This window comes from Dermacentor albipictus, chromosome 9 (assembly GCF_038994185.2).
Source record: "Dermacentor albipictus isolate Rhodes 1998 colony chromosome 9, USDA_Dalb.pri_finalv2, whole genome shotgun sequence".
Taxonomy (NCBI): Eukaryota; Metazoa; Arthropoda; class Arachnida; order Ixodida; family Ixodidae; genus Dermacentor; species Dermacentor albipictus.
Genome location: NC_091829.1, coordinates 10057397 through 10082821, shown reverse-complemented (window position 1 = coordinate 10082821; position 25425 = coordinate 10057397). Strand labels below are relative to the sequence as shown.

General features: G+C 45.5%; 1 protein-coding gene across 1 annotated transcript in view; it reads right to left on the bottom strand.

The window, feature by feature from the left end:
* Rpn1 (regulatory particle non-ATPase 1) overlaps positions 1-25425 on the bottom strand; it is a 64764-nt gene that overhangs the window by 14730 nt on the left and 24609 nt on the right. The window contains exons 12-16 of the mRNA XM_070525358.1: positions 20917-21004; positions 17239-17401; positions 9338-9439; positions 9181-9251; positions 2801-2968 (exon numbers count right to left, since the gene is read on the bottom strand). Coding sequence (XP_070381459.1) covers positions 2801-2968; positions 9181-9251; positions 9338-9439; positions 17239-17401; positions 20917-21004 — 592 coding nt within the window. The remainder of the gene's footprint in view (positions 1-2800; positions 2969-9180; positions 9252-9337; positions 9440-17238; positions 17402-20916; positions 21005-25425) is intronic.

Sequence of the window (25425 nt, the reverse complement as noted above, 5' to 3'; positions counted from 1 at the left end):
TGCTTAAGGGGGGAGGCTACACTTGAAATACAACTTTTTTATTTGTGGACAGATCTCAACGAAATTTTCACACATTGTGTATTTTAATATGCAGATTCTAAAAATATAATTAATTTTGCCATAGGATAAGCACTTTCTGATATAATCCAAATGCATTGTATAACTGAGTCCTTTGTTTGGAGGAAAATTAGCTTCTAAACAGAAAACCCTAACACAGTAATTTGAGTATAAAGACTATCTAGGATGTTCAGGGAGTGCCATAAGGTATTATTCAATGTTCTAGGCTAATCTGAGCAAGAGTTAGAGCTCATCAAAGTTGTGAGAAAAAAATGCCATCTTGACATGTCAAGAATTTGACCCATTTCAAAAACTTTTGGAGAAGAGTGCTGCTTTGAAAAGGTGCATATTGCTTACTGCATACATTTATCTTTCTGGCAAAAAAAAATTATGTTGATAGCTGAAATAGGACAAAAGCTATTTTACCTCCAAAATTGGAAGTCTGTCGGAATTGTTGTTTTGAGAAATCAAGGAAAAACGTTCTGCAACATCTTTATTGAGAACATACCAATAAAATCTCAAGGAAATTCACTAGGGGCATAATCTGGATACATCCTATCTTTTTGCCACTTTTTGGCCGGCTTCCTTGCGCTCAAAGAGGCTTCTCGCTTCTTGCTGGAGTTAGCACTTCGAAGGTCCGGCGCTCCGGACGTTTTCCGGCGCTCGCTGCGCGCTCGCTACTTTCTTCAGTCGTGAAGGAAACGGTGCCTGCACGATCTGTGCCTACACGCGTGGCGTGGGCGGACGAAGTGTTGACGCTAGACGCGCCAGTTGGCAGCTCGGAACTCGATCCGGTAGAATGTCCAGGCAGACCAGCAACCGGCAACTCCGCGAGTATGACAGGCCTAGCCGCCTTCCGTCGCGCATTGCACAGCCGCTTGACGCGTAGTAGCCTTGAGACAACAATCTTTTCCAGCCATCCGGGCAGCGAAATGAGCATCTTATCAAACGTCGCGAAGCAAGCGGCTGAACAAACGTAGACAGCGGCGCGATGAAACCAGAGATAAACAGACGCAGCGAGACGCGAGAGCGGTCGAGCGCGCGCCGACGAGCACCGGACCAATAGGAGCGAGGCGCGCGGGGGGTGTGCGCGCTTTGGCCAATCGGCGGCACGGACGCATCCTCCAGAAATGACGTGATAGCGTCGGTTTCCCTTCTCCGACGCCATTTTGAACTGGTGCAAAATGCGCACAAAGAAAACAGCTTCAAAACAAGCGCAAGATGGCGGCCACCGGCCACCGCGTTCGCAAATGGTGACGGCGCGAAGTTTGAACATTTTTGACCAAATTTTGCTGATTTCGCGTTCACCCTGGCCCCTTTAAGCGCGATTTTTTATTATTTTCCGATTAAATTTAGCTTCTAGATTTCGCGGAGGGATTCTTGAATGTATAAACGTAGCGAAAATGCACTTTTCCGAAAATCGACTTTTTTGTGATTTTTTGCCGTTTCAAGACCCGCGTCCCCCCTTAAGGGACAGTGAACACACATACTCTCTTGTCAAAATTGTCTATTTTCAGCCTGCTCTCAGGAGATATTCAAGTGACAAGAGGAACTCACAATGTACGATTACAGTGTTTACCAGATTCTAAAATGGGTCTTTTAATATTTTCCAAGAAAATTTAACCGAAAATCGCCTGCACCGTGAAATCAGATGTGAAACCAAAATCGCAATAGTGGAATTCAGATGCTTTACCGCATAACGCTGTTGTATAGCCGCAAAGCTGACTTAAGAAAACCAATCGTCACTGTGCAACATGAATAAGATCCTTGCCCATTTTTCTTGCTAAAAGATCGGGTGGGTGTTAGATTTCTCCTTTGTTTAGGAACTTTAATGTCTTTTCTAAAGTAGTTTCCTAATTTGGACACATAGAAAGCATACGCACGCTTTATACAGGGGCATTAGATTTGGGCAAATGCTACCAAATTAACCAGCAGTGTGTTTTCAGTTTTTTTCTTCTTTATCTTGTTTAATTTGACCCGCCAGATAATTCGATCAATTCTGCTGGTCCCATCAGGCTCAAATTAACAGAAGTCAACTATACTGTGTTCCACTAAACAAAAAATTATAAATTATGGGGTTTTTGGTGCCAGAACCACGATCCGATTATGAGGCACGCTATAGTGGGGGACTTCGGAAATTTGGACCACCTGGGGTTCTTTAATGTGCATTTAAATCTAAGTACACAGGTGTTTTCGCATTTCACCCCCATCGAAATGCGACTGCCGTGGCCGGGATTCGATCCCGCGACCTCGTGCTCAGCAGCCCAACACCATATCCACTGAGTAACCGCGGCGGGTGTGTGTCTCACTAGGTCTAACTTCTTGTGTTTTATGTATGTTATGGTCATCATGACAAACTTTATCACACTTTTGCTCCAATTTCCTGCTTAATCGCGCACAGTTGGCAATTTGGAATATCTGAAAGCTATTAGAAAAATATTCGTATTAACGAGACAGCTATTCAAATTGAAGGCAGAGTCAACTAAGGCAACATTCGATTCATTTTTTTGAAGCTTTCGAATATTCAGACACCCTTAACTATCCAATCCTGACAGCTACATCTGCCTATCGGCAACTTTCACAAACATATTGCAGGCCCGGGTTTGACTGTTCATAGGGGCTAGATTTTCTTAATTCTTATGACGCTGTCATCATATCGAGGCAACATAGACAGGTGAAAGTGGAATAGGGCAGCCAAAGAAATGCTTTCACATTTAATTATATAAGACGGTAAAATGCTCACCAAATGGCCAAATGCCCTGAAGGCCATCTCTGAGCCAATCTCTTCTCCCATGGCAATCAGTGCAATGCCCAAAACAGCGACACTCTGCTGGCTGGACAAGTCCACTGACCCAGCCGTCTTTTCCTCCTTGTCCTCTTTCTTGTCCTTCTTCTCATCCTTCTTCTCTTCCTGCAGGAATAAAAGTGCACACCAGAGCCATGTGTCAGAATCTGGATGCTTCTTACTTGTTTACAAATGCACAAACCGTACAGTAGAACTTTGTTCATATGCTCTGGAAAAAAAAAAAAAGAGAAAAAAAAAAAACTGAGGAACCATTCCACTCTGTGAAGATGGATGACCAGCAAAGCTGTAGCACATCACATCAGACAAGGTTAGAAAAGGGTACATGTATTAATTTACCATCATTTAGTAATGGTAGTGACGACAACTTTGTGATATACACCGTTTGGTTTGATTACAACCTTAGACAGATTCTTGGCCAAAGTTAAAACTTGTCTGGTTTTGAAACGTCCACATTGAAGTCTCCAATGATGACCACAGGAGTAGGGTCATCACGGCTAACCCATGCAAAGTAGATGGTCATGAACTTCTCGATATCACACTTGGGTGTGCCTGAAGATATATACACAGGGGACATCGCACAATTCCGTCTTTCGTTTGTATGGCACAATTAGGGGTGGAGTGCTTGAAGCCTGCTTCACCTCTGCCGCAGTTGGACTGGTATTGCACTATCTTCGGGATCGGCTTAAGCTCATCTTTTTTTATTGCTGACACAAAAACACAAGATATACATGGAATCCTAGCCATATAAAGCTTTGCTGTAAAACATCCTAAACGAGAAAATGTACAGACTCAACTGTAGTTGACATTGACGTAATGCGAAGCAGTGTGCAAATCATTGCACATGAGGAATGAGATGCCGATGGTGCGTGTCGAGCTGGTGGAGCTTCGGTGGCCCAAGACACAAGTTTGCTGTTTTCCTATTGCATAGTGTTTTAAGACGGCGATGAGAAACTCAAACGAAATCAAGCTGGCAGGCAATGCCGGATGCCAGCGAAATGAAACATGACACTCCCATCGTGCAGCAGGGAACAGCGATGCGTTCGGATCATTGGTTACTAAAAGCGTGCAGTACACTACCAATGGCACTATGTGCTACACGCTGTAAAACAGATAAGTGAAGAAGCCTATCACGATAGGTTTGGCAGTGATAGCTGTGAATGCGGCATGTGATGACCCCGGAGAAGATTTGCTGGTACCTGAATAAGAAACTAAGTGTGCGGCGGCATTCTGTTCACGATCTTGCGCATTTTCTTTTTTTACATGGGATCTAGCAGCCGGAAAACGTAACACATGATCGCAGTTTGGCAATCTACTGAACGTTGATGCAAAAAAATTGCGTTTTCTGGGAACACATGAACCTATCATTTTTTGTGCACTCAATCACAAATGTTGGCGCTGGGAATTCGTATGTAATGGGATCATATCAATGCGGTTTAGTGCACAACCCAATCGATGCAGATATCAAGCGACTGCAAAAAATGTCAAAATTAACAGAATATAGAATTATCAAATGTATCGACATGCCTTTGTTTATTGAAGAAATCTACACTCCCCATTTCTTTAAAGGGGTCTGAACATGAGCTTGTTTGCACTGCATTATGGCGAAAAAACAGCACAACAAAAACGGGACAAGAAAGACCAGACAGGACGAGCGCCGACTACCAACAGGTGCATCTACTTGGTGTACAAATATACAGTGAAACCTCGGTGATACGATAATGGCGGATAGGAATTTCGGGGTGAAACGAATTCATACAATTCTCCAGCGAAAGTCCACTGTATACTACGAGTCACATTTCCAATCCCGAACGCTCCCCCACATCGGTTTGGGCGATACAAAAGAGAGAGCCGCGACTGCCGGCAGCACAGTGGTGAGGAGGCTGCGCCAAGCACGCTGAGGAGGGTCAGCAGGCGAATTGTTTCCATGTTCGCAGCGTGCGAGGAGGCCGGCAAGGCACCCAATAATACAGCAGCAACTGTGTGCACTGTACTGAGTGGAAACAGTACGGTGAATGAGCGAGCCACGACGACTGCAACCGCCGGCTACAGAGTGGCGAGGAGACTGCACCAAGCATGCGGAGGCAGGCCGGCAGGAGGACAGTCCTCATGTTTGCAGTGTGTGGGGAGGCCGGCAAGACAGCCGATAACACAGCAGGAACTGCGCACACTGTACTGAGTATAAACGGTCTGGCATTGGCAGTCTCTCCCACATATCGCCGCTCGTGAGGCTCACGCTGTGCTGTAACCAATGTTCTTGTGGAGAGAGTTTTGTCAAGTTTGCGCACGACTTCCAGAATTCGCTGCTGGTCGACCTGGCGAAGAAAACTTAGGACACCTGGGGTTTCTTCCATCATTAATTTATAAAAATTAGCTTCTGGCTCTTTAACATGCTAATTTCATTTGTTTTTTGGTGACATGAATATTTTACGCAACCCCTTGAGAGTCATATCACCGATGTTTTACTGGACATCCCCTGGAGGAAAGAGGGTGCTTTAAAAACCTCCAAACTGTGTGTACATCCTAGCGGTAAAATAGAACAAGAGCACTGAATTGCAGTCTTGAAGACAGCTAATCTCATTGTCAGTTAAGGCAAGTGATGATGAGCTAACACATGATGGCTCCTTGTAACGCATGAAGAATGCTTCATACAGTATATTTCACGAGTGTGCAGGTCATTGTGCCAGAGCCAAATACACCCCTGGTGAAACAAAGGCCTGAACTTGCCTTTGGCAGAATGAATGGCTAGAATGGCCAATGAATACCCCATTTCAATTTTGCACGAAATCAATTGTATCAAAAAAAAAAGAGGTGGGGTGGGGGGGTGAAGCATATTGACACAAGGAACGTCAACTCGAATGGTACCTTGTTGAGGGAACTCTTCCTGCAGCACTCGCCATAGTCCACCCACCTTTTCTTGACCACTGCAGGGGCTTGACCCTCAACTGCCTCACCCAGCGTGCTGATCGAATCCATGAGGCGACTTCCCTTTGGTTGCTGCCCTCTCTTCAACATCAAAGTCCTCAGTCATGTCCCGCTTAGGGTCCCGGATCAACCAGCTTGCTGTTTCCATCAATGCCCTATGGACGTCCTCTCATGATCAGTGAAACTACTCCTCACGTCCTAGCCGCTGTTCGTCTTCCACCTGGCTTGTGCAGTGCTCGAAGCTCGCCTACCTGCTGGTATCATCAAACTTTCCAGCACCATGCCCGCCAGTGCAAGTTTCCATGCAACTGGTCAGGAAACATGCTGCGAGATCACTGACGGCAGCACATAACCTAGCCTTACAACTCGGTTGCCTTTTCTTAGTCATGGATCACATTTCTGGCCTGTGCTTCCTCGTAGACACGAGTGCTGAGGTCAGTGTAATGCCATCCTCCAAGTGTGACCGCACTTCTGAGTCACCTGGACCTACGATCCATGTGGGAAACTCTACCTCCATCGCAATGCATGCTCTGCGATCCCTCCCTCTTGACCTTGACCTGTGGTGCACGTTCCAGTGAGTCTTCATCGTAGCCGACGTCAATCAGCCTGCCCTCGGCTCCTATTTACTGACCCATTTCAATCTCAATGTCGGCATGCGCTGCCACTGCCCGACTGACAGCAAGACACGCCTCTCGATTCTTAGTGTTCTGCTGGCTGTCGCTCCCACAGGCATCTGTACACTGATCCCTCCATGACTGTACACTAGCATCCTTGAAGACTTTCCTGAAGTCACGAGGCCCTGCAATTTAAATCAGCCGCCCAAGCACAGCGTAACTCACCCCATTGTCATGCGTGGTGTACCCGTTGCAGCTCATCCGTGCCGCCCCTTCGGTGAGCTTCTGGCGATTGTTAAACTGGAATTCGATCACATGCTCCCGCTGGGTATTATTCACTCTTCGTCCAGCGCTTGGGCCTCTCCACTCAATTTGGTGCCTAAGAAAGAACCAGGTGACTGGCGTCTGCGCGGCGATTACTGGGTGCTCAGCGGTCACGCAGTCCATGATAGCTATCCCCATCCACAAATGCAAGATTTCGCGGGCCACTTGAAAGGATGCAAGATCTTTAGCAAAGTGGACCTTGCCAAGGCCATCGAATATCGCCCTATTGAATTCACTCAAGTCGAATAGTGACTATTTGTAAAATAAGTATTCTTCTAATAATTTTCTAATACTTCAAATCGCAACTTGTAAGTAAATTTAATCCTAACGGCCATACTAGCAAAGACATGAGAAATTATGTAGCGAAGCACGCCACATACAGTGGAACACCGTTGATACATTCCTCGCTGTTGTGTTTTCCTGGCTGCTACATGTTTTCGTGGTCCCAACCTAAATCCCACTGACTGCTATGTATAGTGTTCCTACTTGATACAGCGCCATTCTGTAATATTCCCCCATCTTACATTGCATTTGAAGGTGGCCGCCACATAAATATAATGGTGCAGGGAGAAATTGACTCTTGCATGTTGAAAAAAAAAGCGACCAATTCGTTGCAACATGCTTCCAATTCATTGAAACATGCTACCAACCTATTGCAACAAGCGACCGAAATTTGCAATGCACAAAGTTGCACAAGGCAGGCACTGCACAACATTGGGAGAAAGCATGCATAGGGCGATTGTTGAAGCACCTGAAAAAGTGCACATCACCTTAAACCTACCGGGAACCACGCACACTGGCTCAATTCTGTCAAGTACAGGTCTGCATTTACTTTGGGGCCTGCAAAAGTCTTATTTGCATTTCACAATTGCTGGTTCTCTTTAGTCAGCTTCGGCACAATAGAACAGTGTTATGCAGTGAAGCATACACAAAATATTGCGGTAAGGGCCACTGTCATGGAGCACCGTAAGTGTCCCTTCATTATACATGCACACACATGCCGTTTCTGGTAACAGTACAAGCACCGAGACATCTAATTACTGCAGTGACAGCCACTCGGACTATTTCTGAAGTTGTGCTGTGGTGATTTGTGCACTTCCTCACTGTTACATTTTCCCGGCTGGCACATTTTTTCCCCGGTACCTTTAAAGACGTATCAATGGGGTTCTACTGTATTATTTAGGGAGCCACACTTTCATGGGTAAACTGCTATTATTTGCACTCACCAATGAGTCCTGAGCACGCAAACTGCTTATCTGCCCACAGTGCTCCATTTGTGTTTCAGTACCGTATTTACTTGCATAATGATTGCGCTCACGTAATGATCGCACCGCTCAATTTTGTCATCAAAATTCTATTATTTTTTCTTTACCGTATAATGATCGCACCCTGAACTTGCTGCAACGATATGTCATGTGGCAAGTCTAGCTGATGATGATCATGCTTACCATGTGTCGAATGCTATGCGAACGGCTCTCCAAGACTTACCAAGCGGTCTGCGCGTACCAAATAGATTCTTAAGCAGATGCGCCCATTTTGTTCCTTTTGTCACTTTTTGCACTTCCAAGAAAAAAAGAAATCTACAACCAAACTTGCCTTGGCTTTATTATTTGTAGGCTTTATAATGGTTGCTAAAAAAAAAAAAATGATTTCTTTTGTCTGCACTCATGGGCATGAAACAAATCGCAAGCAGCAACGAGAGTAGCCACGTTCACATTGATACGTAAGTGTACCATATTCATACGCCAGCGCTTATAACACAGCTATTTGCCATATTAGGATTGTAGTGAAGACAAACGAGGCAGTTTTCGCAGCATGCCCGCCAAGTGTTTCTATGTCACTGGCAGGTGAGTGGGCCCATCTCTTTTTCTGTCCCCCCAAAATGGACGTGGCTACAGTAGGGCCGTAAACTTGCCGATATTAATGCTATTATTTATTACTGATATGGAAGAAACTGTTTCAACACATGCAATGTACTAACGTGAAGAAAAAAAATCGTGTTTGGCGTGTTCGGCTTGCTCTGTCGACCGCCATTTTTGTTTTGATGTCTTGCACTGTTACAGCGGCAACTGCCTGTTTGTTGTCATCTCGCAGCAAATGCGGGATGATAAAATGAATTTTTTTTTTCACCGAAAATTTACCCTGCGTAACAATCGCACCTCTAAATTTGCGTCAATTTTTAAAAAAAGTGTGATCATTATGCGAGTAAATGCGGTAAGTGCTTCATAACATGCAATTTAATAACATAAACTTGCTAACATTGTGAATATACTAGGATGTGAAGATCAATTGGGAGAACAGCACTTCATTCTAGAAAAGCACTTGATTTGATTTGCTTCTACCACTACTTGATACGATCCGGCAATTCGCATCCAATTCGGCCTCGAAAATTGACAATCGCACATCAATAAATATCAACTCAAGTCAAAGAAAGCAAGCCAGTAAACGCTGCCCAACCTTTTCGTTTGCTTCATAATGCTCACTACAAATGTGCAGCAAATGCTGGATCTTCAAAACATTGCCAGTGCCTGCAAGTGTTGAAAGCACGTCAGTATTGCCACTGCATAACACCGCTTGCAGAAAAGGCACCGATGGTGTGAAAGTAAGAACTTACCAGCATATGCACAGATGTCCACAAGTGTAGTGGCCATGCTTCTGAAAGGCTCTGGCAATACCTCTAAAGTAGCTGTGATTGTTTCAGCTCCCTCTTGCTTGCCTGTTATAGGTACAAGAGGAGCCAAAGTGAGGTAGCAATCAATCAATAAAATGTAGGCTGTATAACTTGTTTCATGTTTTCATTTTTCTATGGTAAAGAAATAATGTCAGCAAAAGCCAGTAGCCCAGCAGAGGGTTTTAGCAATGGCAGCCTTGTACACTTTTCCTTTCATAATTCATTGTTTGACTTTGAACAATCTACATGCAAGTCCCCCCAAAATCAAATACATAATAATTTGAGCACGATAACTATATTGCAGTCTGCTTAAAAGCTCTGGAAAATGCTTTTGAAGCAGCTCTGTGGTAACTGCTACAGTAAAAGCTCGTTAATTCGAATTCCACGGGGATGCTACGAAAATTTAAATTATACATAATTCGAACTAATGAAAGTCAGAAAAAATTTGGAGGATGCTTAAGCTTCCCCTTTAAGAGTGGAACACGATAGCATTCGAAGATCCCTGACTGCTTCTCACACTTCCTGGCAACTGGAGCGTATGTAACCGTAATGTTTACAGGGAAACGCTTGCTGCCAATGCTATGCACGAAGGCAAGCTTTGTTGTGGAACCGCATCCTCTTGCGTGGGCTGCAATGCGGCGTAGGCGACCGCCAGTTGGGGTTATTGCAAGGAACCAGGCGTGCCGTTCTGTGGACCCTAAGACACCCATTACGCAGGCGCACACAACATGGCGGACGCCGCAGCAGGTCTGTGAACGCACTGGCTGGTTTGTGTGTGTGAAGGGGTTTCTTTGAGTTTTCACATAACAGAATCATGCTTTCTCGTATAGTTAAATTACAATCCAAGAGCTATGATGTCTGTACGTTGTGTGCAAGTCGTAGTCTGCAATTTTTCTACGTATTTTAGCTTGAGAAATTTAATTGGTTTAGCCAATTTCTTGCGTCGCATGGAAGGCCTGGGTATACGCGCCGTGCACGCCGACGGACGCGCCACTGGTGGCGGCCTTGCACAGAACACGCGGGAGAGGAGCCTGGCGCGCGCCGTAGTTTGTTGTGTCGTTGATCGTGCTTCTCTGTCTTATTCACGTTTTCAGAGCAAGATAGGCAACACCATTGGCACGAGTGGGGTGGCTAAAGCTTCAGGGAATGTCGAAGAATTGTTGCAGGGTGGGGGGCTCAAATACCGGTGAAAATGTACCGGCGATACGGTTCTAATCCTTCCTGGCAAAGCCTCATCAGTGGGAGACACGGTAGCAAAAATGGATCGTTGCTTCAAAGGGAAATTTCTTGTTCTCATCCTTTCCTTTGTCTTGTCGGTGTTTTTTTCCACTCGGTCATAGTAGACGCGTGAGCAACGAAGTTCGTCTGCAGTGCAGCATGAGGTTTAAAGGCATTTCGCTAAAGTTCGGAATGCTGTTTGCCGCTTATATATTTTTCCGCTTCTTTACCACGTTGCGCTAGCTAGGCAGCACGATTGTACGAGCGCATTGCATTGTAGGTTAAAGCTGCTGAAGTTTGAAAGAACTGAAATTGTTGGTTTCATGTGGCGTGGTAAATCCTCGCACCAGCTGTCGCGCACTTCATATTTTTACATCTATTTTATGCGTGGCTTCGCACATGTTTAACTGTTGCTAGTTACTCCATGCATAACTCTTGTCGATTATGTTGAGCTGCGAAGTTTTCACCCTGCCTTGTTTGTAAAGGGTATAAATCATGCTGCGTCTTATCGGAATGATACCAAGGAAGTGCTTCTTTAACAGCTTTATTCTTTTCGACCAAGGGCATCGTAGATACTGTTTGCGTTTTTGGAAATGTGTTTACAAAATAGGTAGTTCAGGGCGAGAATTGCTAATAGATGCTGCATATGGTATTTTTGTTCCATTTCTCGCTGAAAAGTTCGCGTCCCGTTTGGGAAGTCATCACACCTCGATGATGCCTGAGCAAACTTAACCCGCCGAGTGATTTCTTTGTTTCACAACGTAGTCCCTTCTTGCTTGTGAGTTTTGTACTCAACTGAATTCTTTCTTATACTTACGCTGCCGACGATTAAACCGGGCCTTGCTGCCAGCACTCATCTACTTTGACTGGCGCTGCTCTGCCTTTAAATATATCCTGTGGCACCTCACCCTAGTAATATAAAAAAGTACTGAAAAGTTAGTCAGTCTTTAGCTTTGTACATTTCCAAGCAGCTCCCTTCGGGAATTTAAAATTGCACAAACTGCAGCTGGAACGGTAGTTCATCGGCGTATGCAGCAGAATTGCATCGGCGGTACAGCACTAACACGTGCTTTTATTAACCCGTGTGTTTGGCGACTTTGTTGGCTAGTGTACGTGTTTCCATCAATAAATTGGCAATTACTCTTCTTGAGGCGACTTCGAGTGCACTTATTCTGCGATGTCACATGTATTCATCGGCAGAAAAATCACAAGGGCATATGCAGAGATTACACCGTGTGGATTTGTTTGATATTGTGGATTTGTTTGATATAAGTCTGCACTAACGACGGGTGCTTATTATACAGGTACAGAAGCAGCATTGCGGCAAGGGTAGAATAAAAAAAAAACCATCGAGAGATCGCATCACTCAACAAAATTTGTCGGCTAGTGAACATGAGCTCCACGTTATGTAAATGGGGATCATGGCATTTGTCTGCGGGACACACCTTGCACGTATGTGGACCATACTGTCCCAAACACCGGTAACATCGTGTTCATACCCGCTCGCACAGAGGTCAGCATCTTCCCTACAGCTGTCACCGCAGAAGCAGCAGCCTGGCACCCGAACAAAGGAGAAATCGCAGCCGCGAACTTCAGCCATCCTTGCTTTTCAAAGGGTTGTCGTCTGCTACTGCTTCCGCATGTACTGTTGGAAGCGTCCGCTAGGTGGCTTTCAGTGGCGCCTCTATAGGCGGTGCATGAGGCGCATACGTGGTTCGAAAATCTTTTAGCTGAAACGACGTCCGACGCCAGACGACGACGTGAGGCGCCGACGCCGGATTTTCTGCGGCACGGGCTCCTTAACGCTAGCACAATAAATAATCGCTCGGTTAAGGCGTATATATAGTCCGACAATGCTTGAGCACGCATGCCCACACGCTATGTCACGTTGGCGTTAACGACGTCTAATACTTTGCAGCTCTGGTGTAGCCAATGTAACCGGACGTGGCCAACGCAGTCTGATGTGCCCAAGCTCAACATGGCTCTTGCTCCATCCGCGCGCTGTCATTCCAACTGGCGCGGGGGAAAAAAAAAAGTCGCAGTTTCATCCGAACAGCGAAGCATCGATTGTGATAGCGAATTAATAGGTAGCTATAAGGAGCAAGGATAGCAGTTTTATCGGCTGTATCAATTTGTAAACATTCGCTTACTAATTAAATTAACAAGTACGCTGTCACGCACACACAGGTAAACGTGAACACATCTCGCTCGATGACCGCGAAAACTCGCTGAAAAACGCTGGAGTGAGGAATCGTGGCAGTAGAGCGAGCGAATTGATCTTTGTACAGCTCTTACTTCAATGCAAATGAAACGTAGAAAAGCACATCGCATACGAAGCTACCGGCACTATGCACACTCTGCAAACATTGCACATCTCTTTGAAGATGACGGCCATGCGGGCGCGTGCTTTGGCCACGTCGCACATTGTTTTCAAGATACGGCGCCCTCATGGCCGTGCCGTAAGCAGCAGCTGCCGAAGAAGAATGTCCTCTCGTCCCCTACCTCGCTCCCTCCACCTCACCCACATGCCTCACACGCGACAGGAGAAGGTGCGCATTCGCCCTGCCTTCCTTGCTTGCACAAGCGAGATTGAGCAGCGTTCGCCGGGTCACTCTCGCTTGCTTTCACTCGCACATACAGCGTACGGCGATGATTTTATCACCCTTGAGCTTTATACGGAACCTCACGGGACAGAAGCGACATGCAACAGAGGCGTTGGTCATGCCTGTTCAGGCGCAAACGCATCTCTCTCTAGTCAGGCCTAAACATAGGGCCACGGATGGAAAAAGCAAAGCCGTGTGGCAACGCCAGCGTCGCCAATGTGCTCCCACATACCGTATTTACTCGCATAATGATCGCACTTTTTTGTCAGAAAAAATTGACGCAAATTCAGGGGTGCGATCATTACGCGAGTTAAATTTCCCGCAAAAAAAAAAATTTTTTTTTTCGTCCTGCGTTTGCTGCGGGATGTGGGTGCGGGACACCAAAACAAAAATGGCGGCCGGCGGAGCATGCCGAACGCGCCGAACGCGATCTTTTTTTTTCTTCTAGTGAGTACATTACGTGCATTAAAACAGTTTCTTCCGTGTCAGTGATGTATAATATCGTTAATATCGGCAAGTTTGTGGCACTAACGTAGCCATGTCCACTTTGAGGGGACAGAAACAGATGGGCGCGCTTAGCTGCCAGTGACAGAAACCCATGGCCGGCGTGCTGCGGAAAGTGCGGCATCTGTTTTCACTGCTGTCCTAACACGGCACGTTTCCGCTAAGGGTGGGCGGATATCTTAGCTGTGTTACAAGCGTCGGCGTATGAATAGGGTACACTTTTAACGTATCAGTGTAAACGTGACTACTATCATTGCCGCGCGCGATTTGTTGCGTGCTCACGAGTGCAGATGAAAAGAATCGAAAGGCGCCTTTTTTGTTGTTGACTGCAACCATTATAAAGCCTACCCATAATAAAGGCAAGTTTGGTTGTACCTCTTTTTGCCATGGAAGTGCGGAAAGGGATGAAAGTAATGAAATGAGGCATCTACTTAAGCATGTTTGGCGCGTGCAGACAAGTCCGCGTAGCATTCGACAGATGGTAAGCGCGATCATTATTAGCTAGACTTGGCACACGACATATCGCTGCGGCAAGTTCAGGGTGCGATCATTACACGGGAAATAAAAAAAATCGAATTTTGACGACAAAATTCAGGGGTGCGATCATTACGCGAGTGCGATCATTATGCGAGTAAATACGGTATTAGCACTCTGCCCATTCATGACGGCGCGGAGTTCGAATGATTGGTGACGGTGCGGATTTCAGTGTAAATTAGCGGGATGTGTTACATATTGCTTTCAATACATTGCTGGACGGAACGCGGCGGCTACTTCGAATTATCCAAAATTTCAAATTAACGAGTTGTGAGTTAACGAGCTTTTACTGTGCTCTCTTATCATACTTCTGGTGAGCCAGTGTTAAAATATTTTGCAACCTGCATCCCCTCCCAACACACAATTTTTTCGCACATTCATATGCTTCAGCAACAGCAAGTGCTGAAAATATATTTTTAAAAAACTCACCGTATTTACTTGCATAATGATTGCACTCACGTAATGATCGCACCCGTGAATTTTGTCATCAAAATTCCATTTTTTTCTCTTTCCCATGTAATGATCGCACCCTGAACTTGTCGCAGTGATATAGCGTGTGCCAAGTCTAGCTAATGATGATTGCACTTACCATCAGTCGAATGCTACGCGAACGACTCTTGAAGGCATGCCAAGCAGTCTACTTGAACCCAACATCCTTAAGTAGATGCCCATTTCATTCCTTTCATCACTTTCCGCACTTCCATGAAAAAAAAAAAAAAAGCTACAACCAAATTTGCCTTGGCCTTATTATTTGTAGGCTTCATAATGGTTTTGGTCAACAACAACATAAAGGGCGCCTTTCGATTCTTCTCGTCTGCACTCGTGGGCACGCAACCAATTGCGAGCGGCAACGATAGTGGCCACGTTTACACTGATACGTGAGAAGTGTACCCTATTCGTACGCCGATCCATTATGCAAAAAAGAGGTGAGGCATGCAGACAGGACACAAGAGTAGAGAAGCGGACAACACGAACGCCGACTATCAATTGAAGGGAGCACTGAGGCGAAAAAAGAAAGAAGACACAAGACTCATCTGTGCAAGCTCAGGAATGGTATCACCACGTGTCAGTCGGGTACATGTGCCAATCTACGTGGGAGATAACTGTCAAGGCACTTAATCTCTTCCTTATGTGAAGTAATTGAAGGCTGTCTCACGCACGCACTTCCATCATTATAGATATGCCATACCTCTACCAGAAGATGCGTATCTTCATTCTTATGCCTGTACAATATTGCGCATTCATCTAACCATGGCGTGCAGTTACAACCTTGGCAGTGTAGGAAAAGATTAGAAGGCGATCCACCGGTTAAAGACCTTTTATGTTCAATTAGCCTCTGATTGATACACCGTCCCGTCTGCCCTAAGTAGAACTGGCCACAGCTAAGGGGAATTTTATAAACCACACCCATACGACAGTCAGTAAAACTGTTGTTCTTATTGTGCTTCACTGGACAAATATCTGTTCTTTTTTTGCATTTTACATGCTCCTTCTTCCTCTGTACGGCAGCGCATATCTTACCTAGCTTATTGGGAGCAGTGAAAGCAACATTAACATCATATCTACTTGCAACTTTTTTAAGCCTGTGCGACATTGAATGAATCTACGGAATAGCCACTACTCTTTTTTTGCTATTACTGCTTTCTGTAATCACGTCCGTCCCTCTCGAAACCGACTTCTTTAGGCGCTCAGCCACAGTGGCCATTGCTACACAAGGATAACCTGCTTCTAATAGGCGCCGGACCTGCGCATTAAAACTGGTGCTCATTTTGTGCATGCAGGATCCAGTGAGGCAATTTTATTTTTTACTACTTTAGAATGCTTGGATTGAAAGTTTAGCAACGGCTTTGAAGATCTTGGGGAGTACTGCCAACAAACAGGATTTTGTTCGAAGACCAAGGAAATGTCAAGAAACTGAATTACGCGTCGCTGAGGAAATTTATTGGTAAACATTAATCCTCCTCCATAAAGTTTGAATTGCTCACTTACTGAGGTAGCAGCAGAATCGAATGCTTCCCTGTTGCAGAAAATCAGGTAATCAATGAATTAATGAATTTGTACGCCGACGCTTGTAACGCAGCTAAGATATTCGGCCACTATTAGTGAAAATGTGCCATATTAGGATAGCAGTGAAGACAAATGTCGCAGTTTCCGCATCATGCCCGTCATGTGTTTCTACGTCACTGGCAGCTAAGCGCGCCCATCTCTGTTTCTGTCCCCTCAAAGTGGACATGGCTAGGTTATTGTCGTGAACTTGCCGATATTAACTATATTATTCATTACTGATACCGAAGAAACTGTTTCAATGCGTGTAATGTACTCACGATAAGAAAAATAATCATGTTCGGCGCATTCGGCTTGCTCCGCCGCATGCCATTTTTGTTTTGGTCTCCCGCACTGACAGTGGCAGCCAGCTGCTTGTTGACCCGTTGTCATCCCGCAGCAAATGCGGGATGGAAAATGAAAATGTTTCTTTTCGTCGGGAATTTAACCCACGTAATGATTACACCCCTGAATTTGCGTCAAGTTTCTTTTGACAAAATGTGCGATCATTATGCGAGTAAATACGGTATTCAAATTCTGGGGTTTTACATGCCACATGATTAAGAGGCATGCTGTAGTGGAGACTCCAGATTAATAGTGGCCACTTGGGGTTCTTTAACGTGCACCTAATTCACAGTCAGAGGTGCTTTAGCATTTTGCCACCCATCGAAATGCGACCACCGTTGCTGGAATTTGATCCCGAGCTCTTGTGCTTAGCAGTGCAATGCCAAAGCCACTACAGTGGGTGCTGTTGGAAATCTAGTGATTCAGTGTGCTACAGAACTTGCTGCAATATATTGTACCCCTTTTCCCCTTGTTATGCCATCACTTTCGCTACTGCATGGGCGTCTATAACCCATTTGTCACTGAGAACTGCTGGTCTATTGCACAACATTTCTGTAGTGGTTGCAACTAACACAAGAGCTGAGACTGCACTCGTACCTAGGTAGCAGAGGCCCAAACCAAGGGGAAGGAAGCGAGCATAAGTGTCCTTGAGGTCAGCCTCAGACTTTTCCAGAAGGGCGGTCATGATGGTTGAGGTGACGTCGCCATTGCCCGAGCCGACTGCCACCATGCCACAGGCGATGGAAGTCACAGCCAGCACCTGGGTTTAAGCAGCAGTTGCATGTAAAATACCATGAACATTTAATCGTGCCTGGTAACTGTCTAAAACACAAAAAAAATAAGCTAGACTAATGACAGGGTAATAACTGCTCAGATGTTAGCACTTAAATTGCACAAAATCACTGCAGTTTGCAGAGCCATATCTAACCTTTCCCGCCTCTAAGCGACATCGTTTGAAAGCTCTTTGTTTCACCCTTCCGCTTCTCAATTCCTTGGTCGTTGCCATCTTGTGACAAAAGTGCAAACACAAAAGAAGTGTGGTTCTGCTGGAGGTGGTCATATGGGCCCTTCCGATTGGCTGCCGAGCTGAAAGGTGTCTCCCCATTGGTAGCTGCTGCAGCAGCGAGCAAACTTGTCTGCTTTGCAAACCGCGCAGGCATCTACACTTGACATGCAGAATTTGGATTTCTGAGAGCTCCCAGGTTAGTGATGGAGCGTCACTAGTTTGAGAAGAAATGTTTGACAAAGCACGGCTTCGGAAAACGGAAACGCAAGCCTCCTACGGCGAGAAAAATACGGCGATTAGCGGGAGAAGCAGAGCACGCGATTGAACATGCGGATAATGTGACGTGTCATCTTGAACTGTGTGACTCCAGCAGCGAACCCTACAATCGCCCTGCCCCATCGACACTGATAACACAGTCGATGCAAGGCACCTCGGCGTATGGCCTTGTGAATCATTAGCCGAGATCGTATTGCTGGAGGTGACGCGGTTTGAAGGTTACCATCGCCAGCTAAGACGGTGTACTCTGTTTCCGATGCATCGTGCGACATGGACATGCAGCCTGCGAGCAAGCCCCAACCGTCGACGAGCTACAGTGTGATAACCAAAAATTCAATGGACGAACCATCGCCTAAACACTGCACCATTCAGACGCACCTCGAGCCACGTTTTGTGTCAGCAGTGACGCCAGAAGCGCAAGTGTGCAGCGTTCGCAACTCGCTTCGGCAGTGTCTGCAACTAAACGTAAGTTCAATTTGATGGACTAGCAAGGCCAAGTACAAATTTTAAAAGCCCATCAAACGATGAGGCAAAGGTGCAAGAAGATGCCTGACAGCTATGATGTCGAATATTACAGCCCTGGTGCATTCTAATAAATCTGCACTGCTTGCAAAACTTTGTAGCCCGTTTTCTCAATTGTGTTTATTTTTGCCGGTCACCTTGCTTGTGGAAAGCATAGCATAACAATGGCTTGACCGATCTTGATCCTGTTTGTTTTCCTGTGATCCATAAACTGCGCTGTACATCAAGACAGTCTTGAAATGTTTCTTTATCTTTTTATTATTATTTATTTCACAATACCTGCATGGTTCTATACCATGAAGCACAGTCACATGCATCTCATGTTGAGCAACAAATAGAGTCCCAAAAAAACAATTTAACACTGTCTTGATGCATATTAGACATGTGGGCAAACATACAAAGTATTCCCAGTTCCCTAACATGTTTCGTTACTGTGACAGGCTTTCCACAAGCAAGGAACTTGTAAATTCTTATAAAACAAATACTAATGAAGATATCATAATGAATTTTTAGATTTCTCTTTATTGCAATGTACAGTGTGGGTGCCAAATTTCTGCCCTTTCTGCCAAGAAGAAAAAGGTTATTTCTCATACCCTTCTCTCCCCTTAAGTGGGCTTATGCCAGTTTTTACTTTCTTTTTTTTTAAGACAGAGAAAGAGGAAAGACGGAGAGGTTAACCAGAAGCTAATCTCCAGTATACAACCAAAGCACACATTTTCCAGCATGTTTTTCTTTCAAGTGAGCCTTTAGATATTTTGGCCTGAAGTACTTGCAAAAATGTTGCTTGCTTGCAACAGGGTGCAATCCAAAGCACATCCAAAGCCAGCAGTCTGTTGGATGCGGCTACAATCACAATCATCATCAGTATTTTATGTCCACTGCCAGAGCAAATGCATCTCCCAGCGAGCTTCAGTTACTCCCAATGCTACCTTATGCCTGCAAATTTATTGCAAATGCAAACAACTGCATTAGATGTCATGCACTGATATGAGAATATTAGACATGTAATTTTTATCAGACATGCCAGTTTTATACAGAATCTGTGCTTGCAAAGAAAACCACTGCATTTAAAGGGACACTAAAGGTTACCAGAAAGTCAAGTTAAAGTGGTAGAGCAATGTTCTAGAACATCTAAGGCGTCAATATAATCGCGAACAGAGCTTTAGTAACCGAGAAATTGAGGTAAATGCATGACACGATTTGAGACCCCCCAGCGACATTCCGGTACTAAACCGATGACGAAAGGTCTCCCCGTAATTTATGTTACTAATGCTCAACTGCTCGTATTAAAAATATCATTTCATTCGATTATAAGACGGAAGAAAATGCTACTTGTCTACGTCTACTTGATTCTAACAAAAAATAAGATTTTGACGTTACCCTTCAGTAGTATGGGTGGTCGAAAGGTTTCGTTTTCGCTCGACTCTGCGCGCACGACTCTGCGCCGCGCACGCTTTGGAGTTTCAGTACTTGCGTTATCGCGTCGTGCTGTGAGGGTTCTGCTGGCTCGCGAAACTTTCATTTGGAACAAGCAGCGAGAATGCCACGTCCATGTGATGTCGTGGGAAGCCCTCGTTGCTTTCCCGCTCCGGAGAGCTGGTGTCGAGGCCGCCGTCGTAGTACGCAACGACGCCGGCAGTGCGAGCCCTCAGCAGCAGGTCGCGCTCGTTGGTGCTCAAATCGCTGAAGTTGAGCCCACCATCGCGAGCCAATCTGTCGGTGTCAGGGTCCATTGCGATGAGCGTCGAAGTTTGCGTCATAGAATGAAGTACCAGCTTATGGGCGTCTTGCGCTGGAGCTTGAGGTATAGTAGCGGCGCCTGGTGGCGGTGCGGGAAACGACATCTGGGTCGGCTATGGCGAAGCACGTTTCTAGGCCGAGTTTTGCGTCGATTCGCACTTTTTTATGCCCTGTTGCAAGTGCGGAAAGGCTCGTCACTTCTCACAGACCACGCCGACCACGCTGCGAGCTCGCCGCAGCCTATAAATTAACGAAAACGGACTTTCCGTGTGCCGTGGGACGTAATGTGGGACGTAATTAGTTTCTCCTTCCGCTAGCCACCATACTCCCGCTTTCGCTCTGCTGTCGGCTCTGTCTTGGCTCTGTTTCTGGCCGCACGTTTGCGTTTTGCGCAGAAAAGCCGTAGCGCCGTCTGCGGACGCCGTTCTACTCACTGATGGCGCAACGTCACTATGAGACCATGATGTCAGTTCTCCTCGATCGGAGGGCGGGCGATTTGAACAGCGCTGGAGGTACACGGACGCTTCAGAACGCATTTTCTCTTAAAATAAGTCTCTCTTTGCCACGAAACAAGCGTTTCGAGGTTTCTGTGATGGTATTTCAACAGTCCACGTTGACTTAATAGTAACCTTTAGTGTCCCTTTAACGCACTGGCTGTTTCACAGCCAGAATAACAAAACAACGAAATGAAAAACCAAAATCGCAATGGACAGAACAAGCCAGACACCGACCTCCATTGTGGACTTTGGATCTGTGAAAACGGGCAGCAGCAGAGGAATGACCTCACTGTGGTTGGATCCCGCGTACGCCAGGCCCAATCTGCACAAGTGGGGCGTTGCACACATGAAGATTCAGATACATACTACATAACGTCAAAAGTTATTGCTTGCTCACAAGTTCTAATTGTAGTATTTGCATGTAAATAACGCAACCAAGAATGTGACATGAAGGGGATGGAGGAAGAGACCCGCACATTTTTTTTTTTAAAAAAAAAGGTCATGAAGTGATGCTGTGGAAAAAAAAAAAAAATGTAAGCCATGCACAAAAAGCAGATATCTGCAGGGCTTTATTATTCATTGTTACTGCAAAATTGTCATTGCAACTCCCATGATATGCATGCACACAAGCTAACTCTGTAAATGTAAATATTTCAACTATGACGGCAAATGCGATACAGTGAAACCTCATTAAACTGTAGTTGGCTGGAGCTCGGGAAAAGTATGTACTAAACGGTACTACTGCTTAACGGAAATAGCATGAGATCGCCCACTTACCTGTCAAAAACAGAACTCGGAGAGAGTGCGATGAAAGGGGAAAAAAACATGCAGTATTTATTCGCTTTGCGTGACAAAAGTTATTTCCATTTGATGCCGCAGCGGCCTCACAGCGACGACCGTGGCCTCAAACTTACTGAAGCTGTGAGACACCTCTTCAGCCAGCTCCCTCTTCTCGGCAAACACTTGCATGACAGATTCCTCGTTGGCATTGCATATTCTCCGTGCATGGGCACGGTAGCACTGCAGATGTCGCGGGGTGCCTTTTTAATTGCGGGAAGCTGTTGTCGTCACGTTGATTGCATTCATGAGGCTGACGTAACGCGCAGCTTCTGCCACTGTCGTGCCTGAATCGCCCATGCTGTCGCTTTCCGTGTCGTCCTTATCACTGTTGCTAGGCGACTCTTCGGCAACAACGGAGGCAATGATGGCGAAAAGTCGAACCTCGTAGCCGACATCTCTTCGCAGTCGCAGGCCGAGAAACTGCTGCTTCGCATTCCAAATGCCACACACTGTAGTCAACAGTAGATCCCTGTCGCGTGTCAGTGTCGACTTCGTGTCACTTTCGATAACACAAACAATGTATAATTTTTCTTCTATGCTGAGCACCTGGCGTCTTCTTTATCCGAGCTTCGGCATGATGCGAGTCCTTGTTTTCAGGGCGCCACAACGCTCTCTGGCATGGTGCCAAAATGATGTTGATGTGGCATCACGCGCAAATGCACAGGGCACTTGGAGGCCGTTCGGATCCATGGTTCTGCTGCACACACAGAGTCGGCTACCACGTCAGCCAGGGCGGCCACATCTGTGAGGCTTGTTGTTCTGCCGGGCAACCCGATGGAGATGACGGAGCGCTGTGTTTGCGCGACGAAAAGTGGAAACCCTACGTGTTAACCGATACATACGCAATAAGCTGGTACGGTTTATGTGGATACAAAACGCATTATGTTCAATGGCTGCTGATTCGGATTTTGATTTTACTACTCTTAAAACCAACTACTGTTTAAGCGGGTACGGTTTAACGAGGTTTTACTGTACAAATATGCTAAGCTACAAGGCATTTCATGGCCATGTCTCTTCCTGGAGTTCATTAAAAGTGGCACAGCTTTCTTCATGGCATGAACACTACAACCACCAGAGTGTGCAACAGGGTAATAGCCCCGTAGAGCAGGCAATGTGAAATGCAGTGAGCATGTGAACTGGTCATTACTATGTCACATGTGCTACTGCAAGTGCATGTCTGCCAGTACTATCAACCATATTCATGTACACTGCGATGTGGGTTATAAAAAGGCAAAGGTGCTTGAAAGCACACAGCACGCAGTTTCAAGTTTACACACCCTGTCCTGTGCTGGCACAGAAAATGAGACAGCGGGTAAAATGCTAACTGTACGGTCTTAACAATGGAGCGAGGTTGCTAAACAACAACTCCTGGTCGTATATTTGATTAATGGCAAGCATCTGCAAGTAAGTACATAAATGATGCAATGGAATCCAACTTTTATCTCGAGCAGAAATTAATAATTATGTGGTGAATACAGTGCAATACATGCTGTATGGCATAAATAAGCTTCATACAAAGTCAAACCTCAATATAACAAAGTTGTACTTGCAGCAAAAAATCAAAGTTTCGTTAATTTGAATTTTTACGGTTTCGGCAGTAAAAATATTTTCACAAATTCCCAGAACATTTCTGGTAGACAGTATCTTGTCACTAAGGACTTATGAAATAATCACAAGAAGGTAAGGCCACAACAGCGTGGTTACGAATGCCAGCCCGTGTGGTGTAGATAGTGCTGAGAGAAAAGCGTCGGCATGGCTCATGGTGTCCAAGATTTGCATATGTTGTGTCGCGCAGTGCCATAAATCTTGGATGCCATGGCTGACCGGGTTTAGTGCCCACAGCACTTATACAGCCCACAAATTAAAACAAAAGTGTAAAGAAATATGGATATTTGTCCTTGACTTCCTTGCTTTGGCTACACGAGACATACACTGTCTCCGGTATACAGTCTCACTTGGCTATAACACTTCCTCCCCAAGGTTGGTCATGAGGATGACAGCATGACGATGATGCAGTAACGACGAATCGGCTATGACGACGGTAAGAAATCGATGAGATCATGATTCTGAAATGATGAGTGTATGACTACAGTAAAAGCTTGTTAATTAGAAAATTTGGATAATTCGAAATAGCCGCCATGGTCTGCTCAGCAATGTATTGAAAGCAATATGCAACACATCCCGCTAATTCACACTGAAATCCGCACCGTCACCGATAATTCGAACTCCGCGCCATCATGAATGGGGAGAGTGCTAATATGTGGAAGCACATTGGCGACGCTGGCGTTGCCGCACGGCTTTGCTTTTTCCATCCGTGGCCCTATGTTTAGGCCTGACTAGAGAGAGATGCATTTGCGCCTGAACAGGCATGACCAACGCCTCTGTTGCATGTCGCTTCTGTCCCGTGAGGTTCCGTATAAAGCTCAAGGGTGATAAAATCATCGCCGTACGCTGTATGTGCGAGTGAAAGCAAGCGAGAGTGACCCCGCGAACGCTGCTCAATCTTGCTTGTGCAAGCGAGAAAGGCAGGGCGAATGCGCACCTTCTCCTGTAGCGTGTGAGGCATGTGGGTCAGGTGCTAAGGAGGGGAGGGGAAGACGTTCTTCTTCGGCAGCTGCTGCTTACGGCACGGCCATGAGGGCGCGGTATCTTGAAAGCAATCTGCGACGTGGCCAAAGCACGCGCCCGCATTGGCGTCATCTTCAAAGCGATCTGCGATGTTTGCAGAGTGTGCACAGTGCCGGTAGCTTCGTATGAGATGTGCTTTCTACGTTTCATTGGCATTGAAGCGAGAGCTGTACAAAGATCAATTCACTCGCTCTACTGCCACGATTCCTCACTCCAGCGTTTTTCAGCAAGTTTTCGTGGTCATCGAGCGAGATGTGTTCACGTTTAGTTGTGTGCGCGTGACAGCGTACTTGTTAACCCTTTATTGACGAGTGTTGCCTACAGGCAACATACCAAAAAAGAATTTTTTTCTTACTGAGTTTAAGTATTGAGTATGAAGTTTCTAGCTAAATGTCTTCAGCCAAAACTGAATGACAGGCAGCAAGCGTCATTTGTTGGTTTAGAGCAGCAACACTGGACGAAGTAGAAGTTTGGTACGCGACTCACTGTCTTGTGCAAGCAAGGTCAGAGGAGACAGGCCGATGCAACATATGCAGCTGAAGTGGTGTCACACATGTGATGTAAAGCAACTCAAATGTGCGCCTATGGTTCACATATGATGAGAGCTGCCGATACAAACTGAAAATGAAGCCTGAGGTGGCTTGAGGTGAAGCCCACTTCCAGTTTCCTGCCTGGGGGTCTGCCCTCTATTGCTATAAAAATTCTGCAAAATATGTTTTATTTTTGTTGATTATGCTTATTCTTGATGTGTTTTGTGTATTTAGATAGATGACAGCACTCAATGACCACAAACACTTGCTGACACAATATGAGCGAATGCTTTGCGCTGTGGCTTGATACCTGAGATTATGTGGCGTGAATGTGCATAAAGGCGCCAAACATCTTGGCTCAAACTTTTCTCTTGCTGCAGATTACTGTATTTACTCGATTATAATGCGAGTTCTTTTCATTATTTTCGTTGCTTGAACTCATCTCTCGCGTTACATTCGAATAACAGCAAAATCCGGAACTTTAAAACAAATATCCCATAATTAGTCTTACGCTGGCAACCTGTACGTTTAGTCTCAATTCAATCCATAGACAGGTAGACCGAAGCCAAACTTGATTTTTGTTGGAATCGACACCATTTTCACTGTACAGTAAAACCTTTTTAAACCGTATCTGTTTAAACAGTAGTTTCGTTTTAAAAGTAGTGAAGTCAAATCAATGACTCAGCATCCATTGAACATAATGCACTTTGTATCCGCATAAACCGTACCAGCTTAGTGCATACAT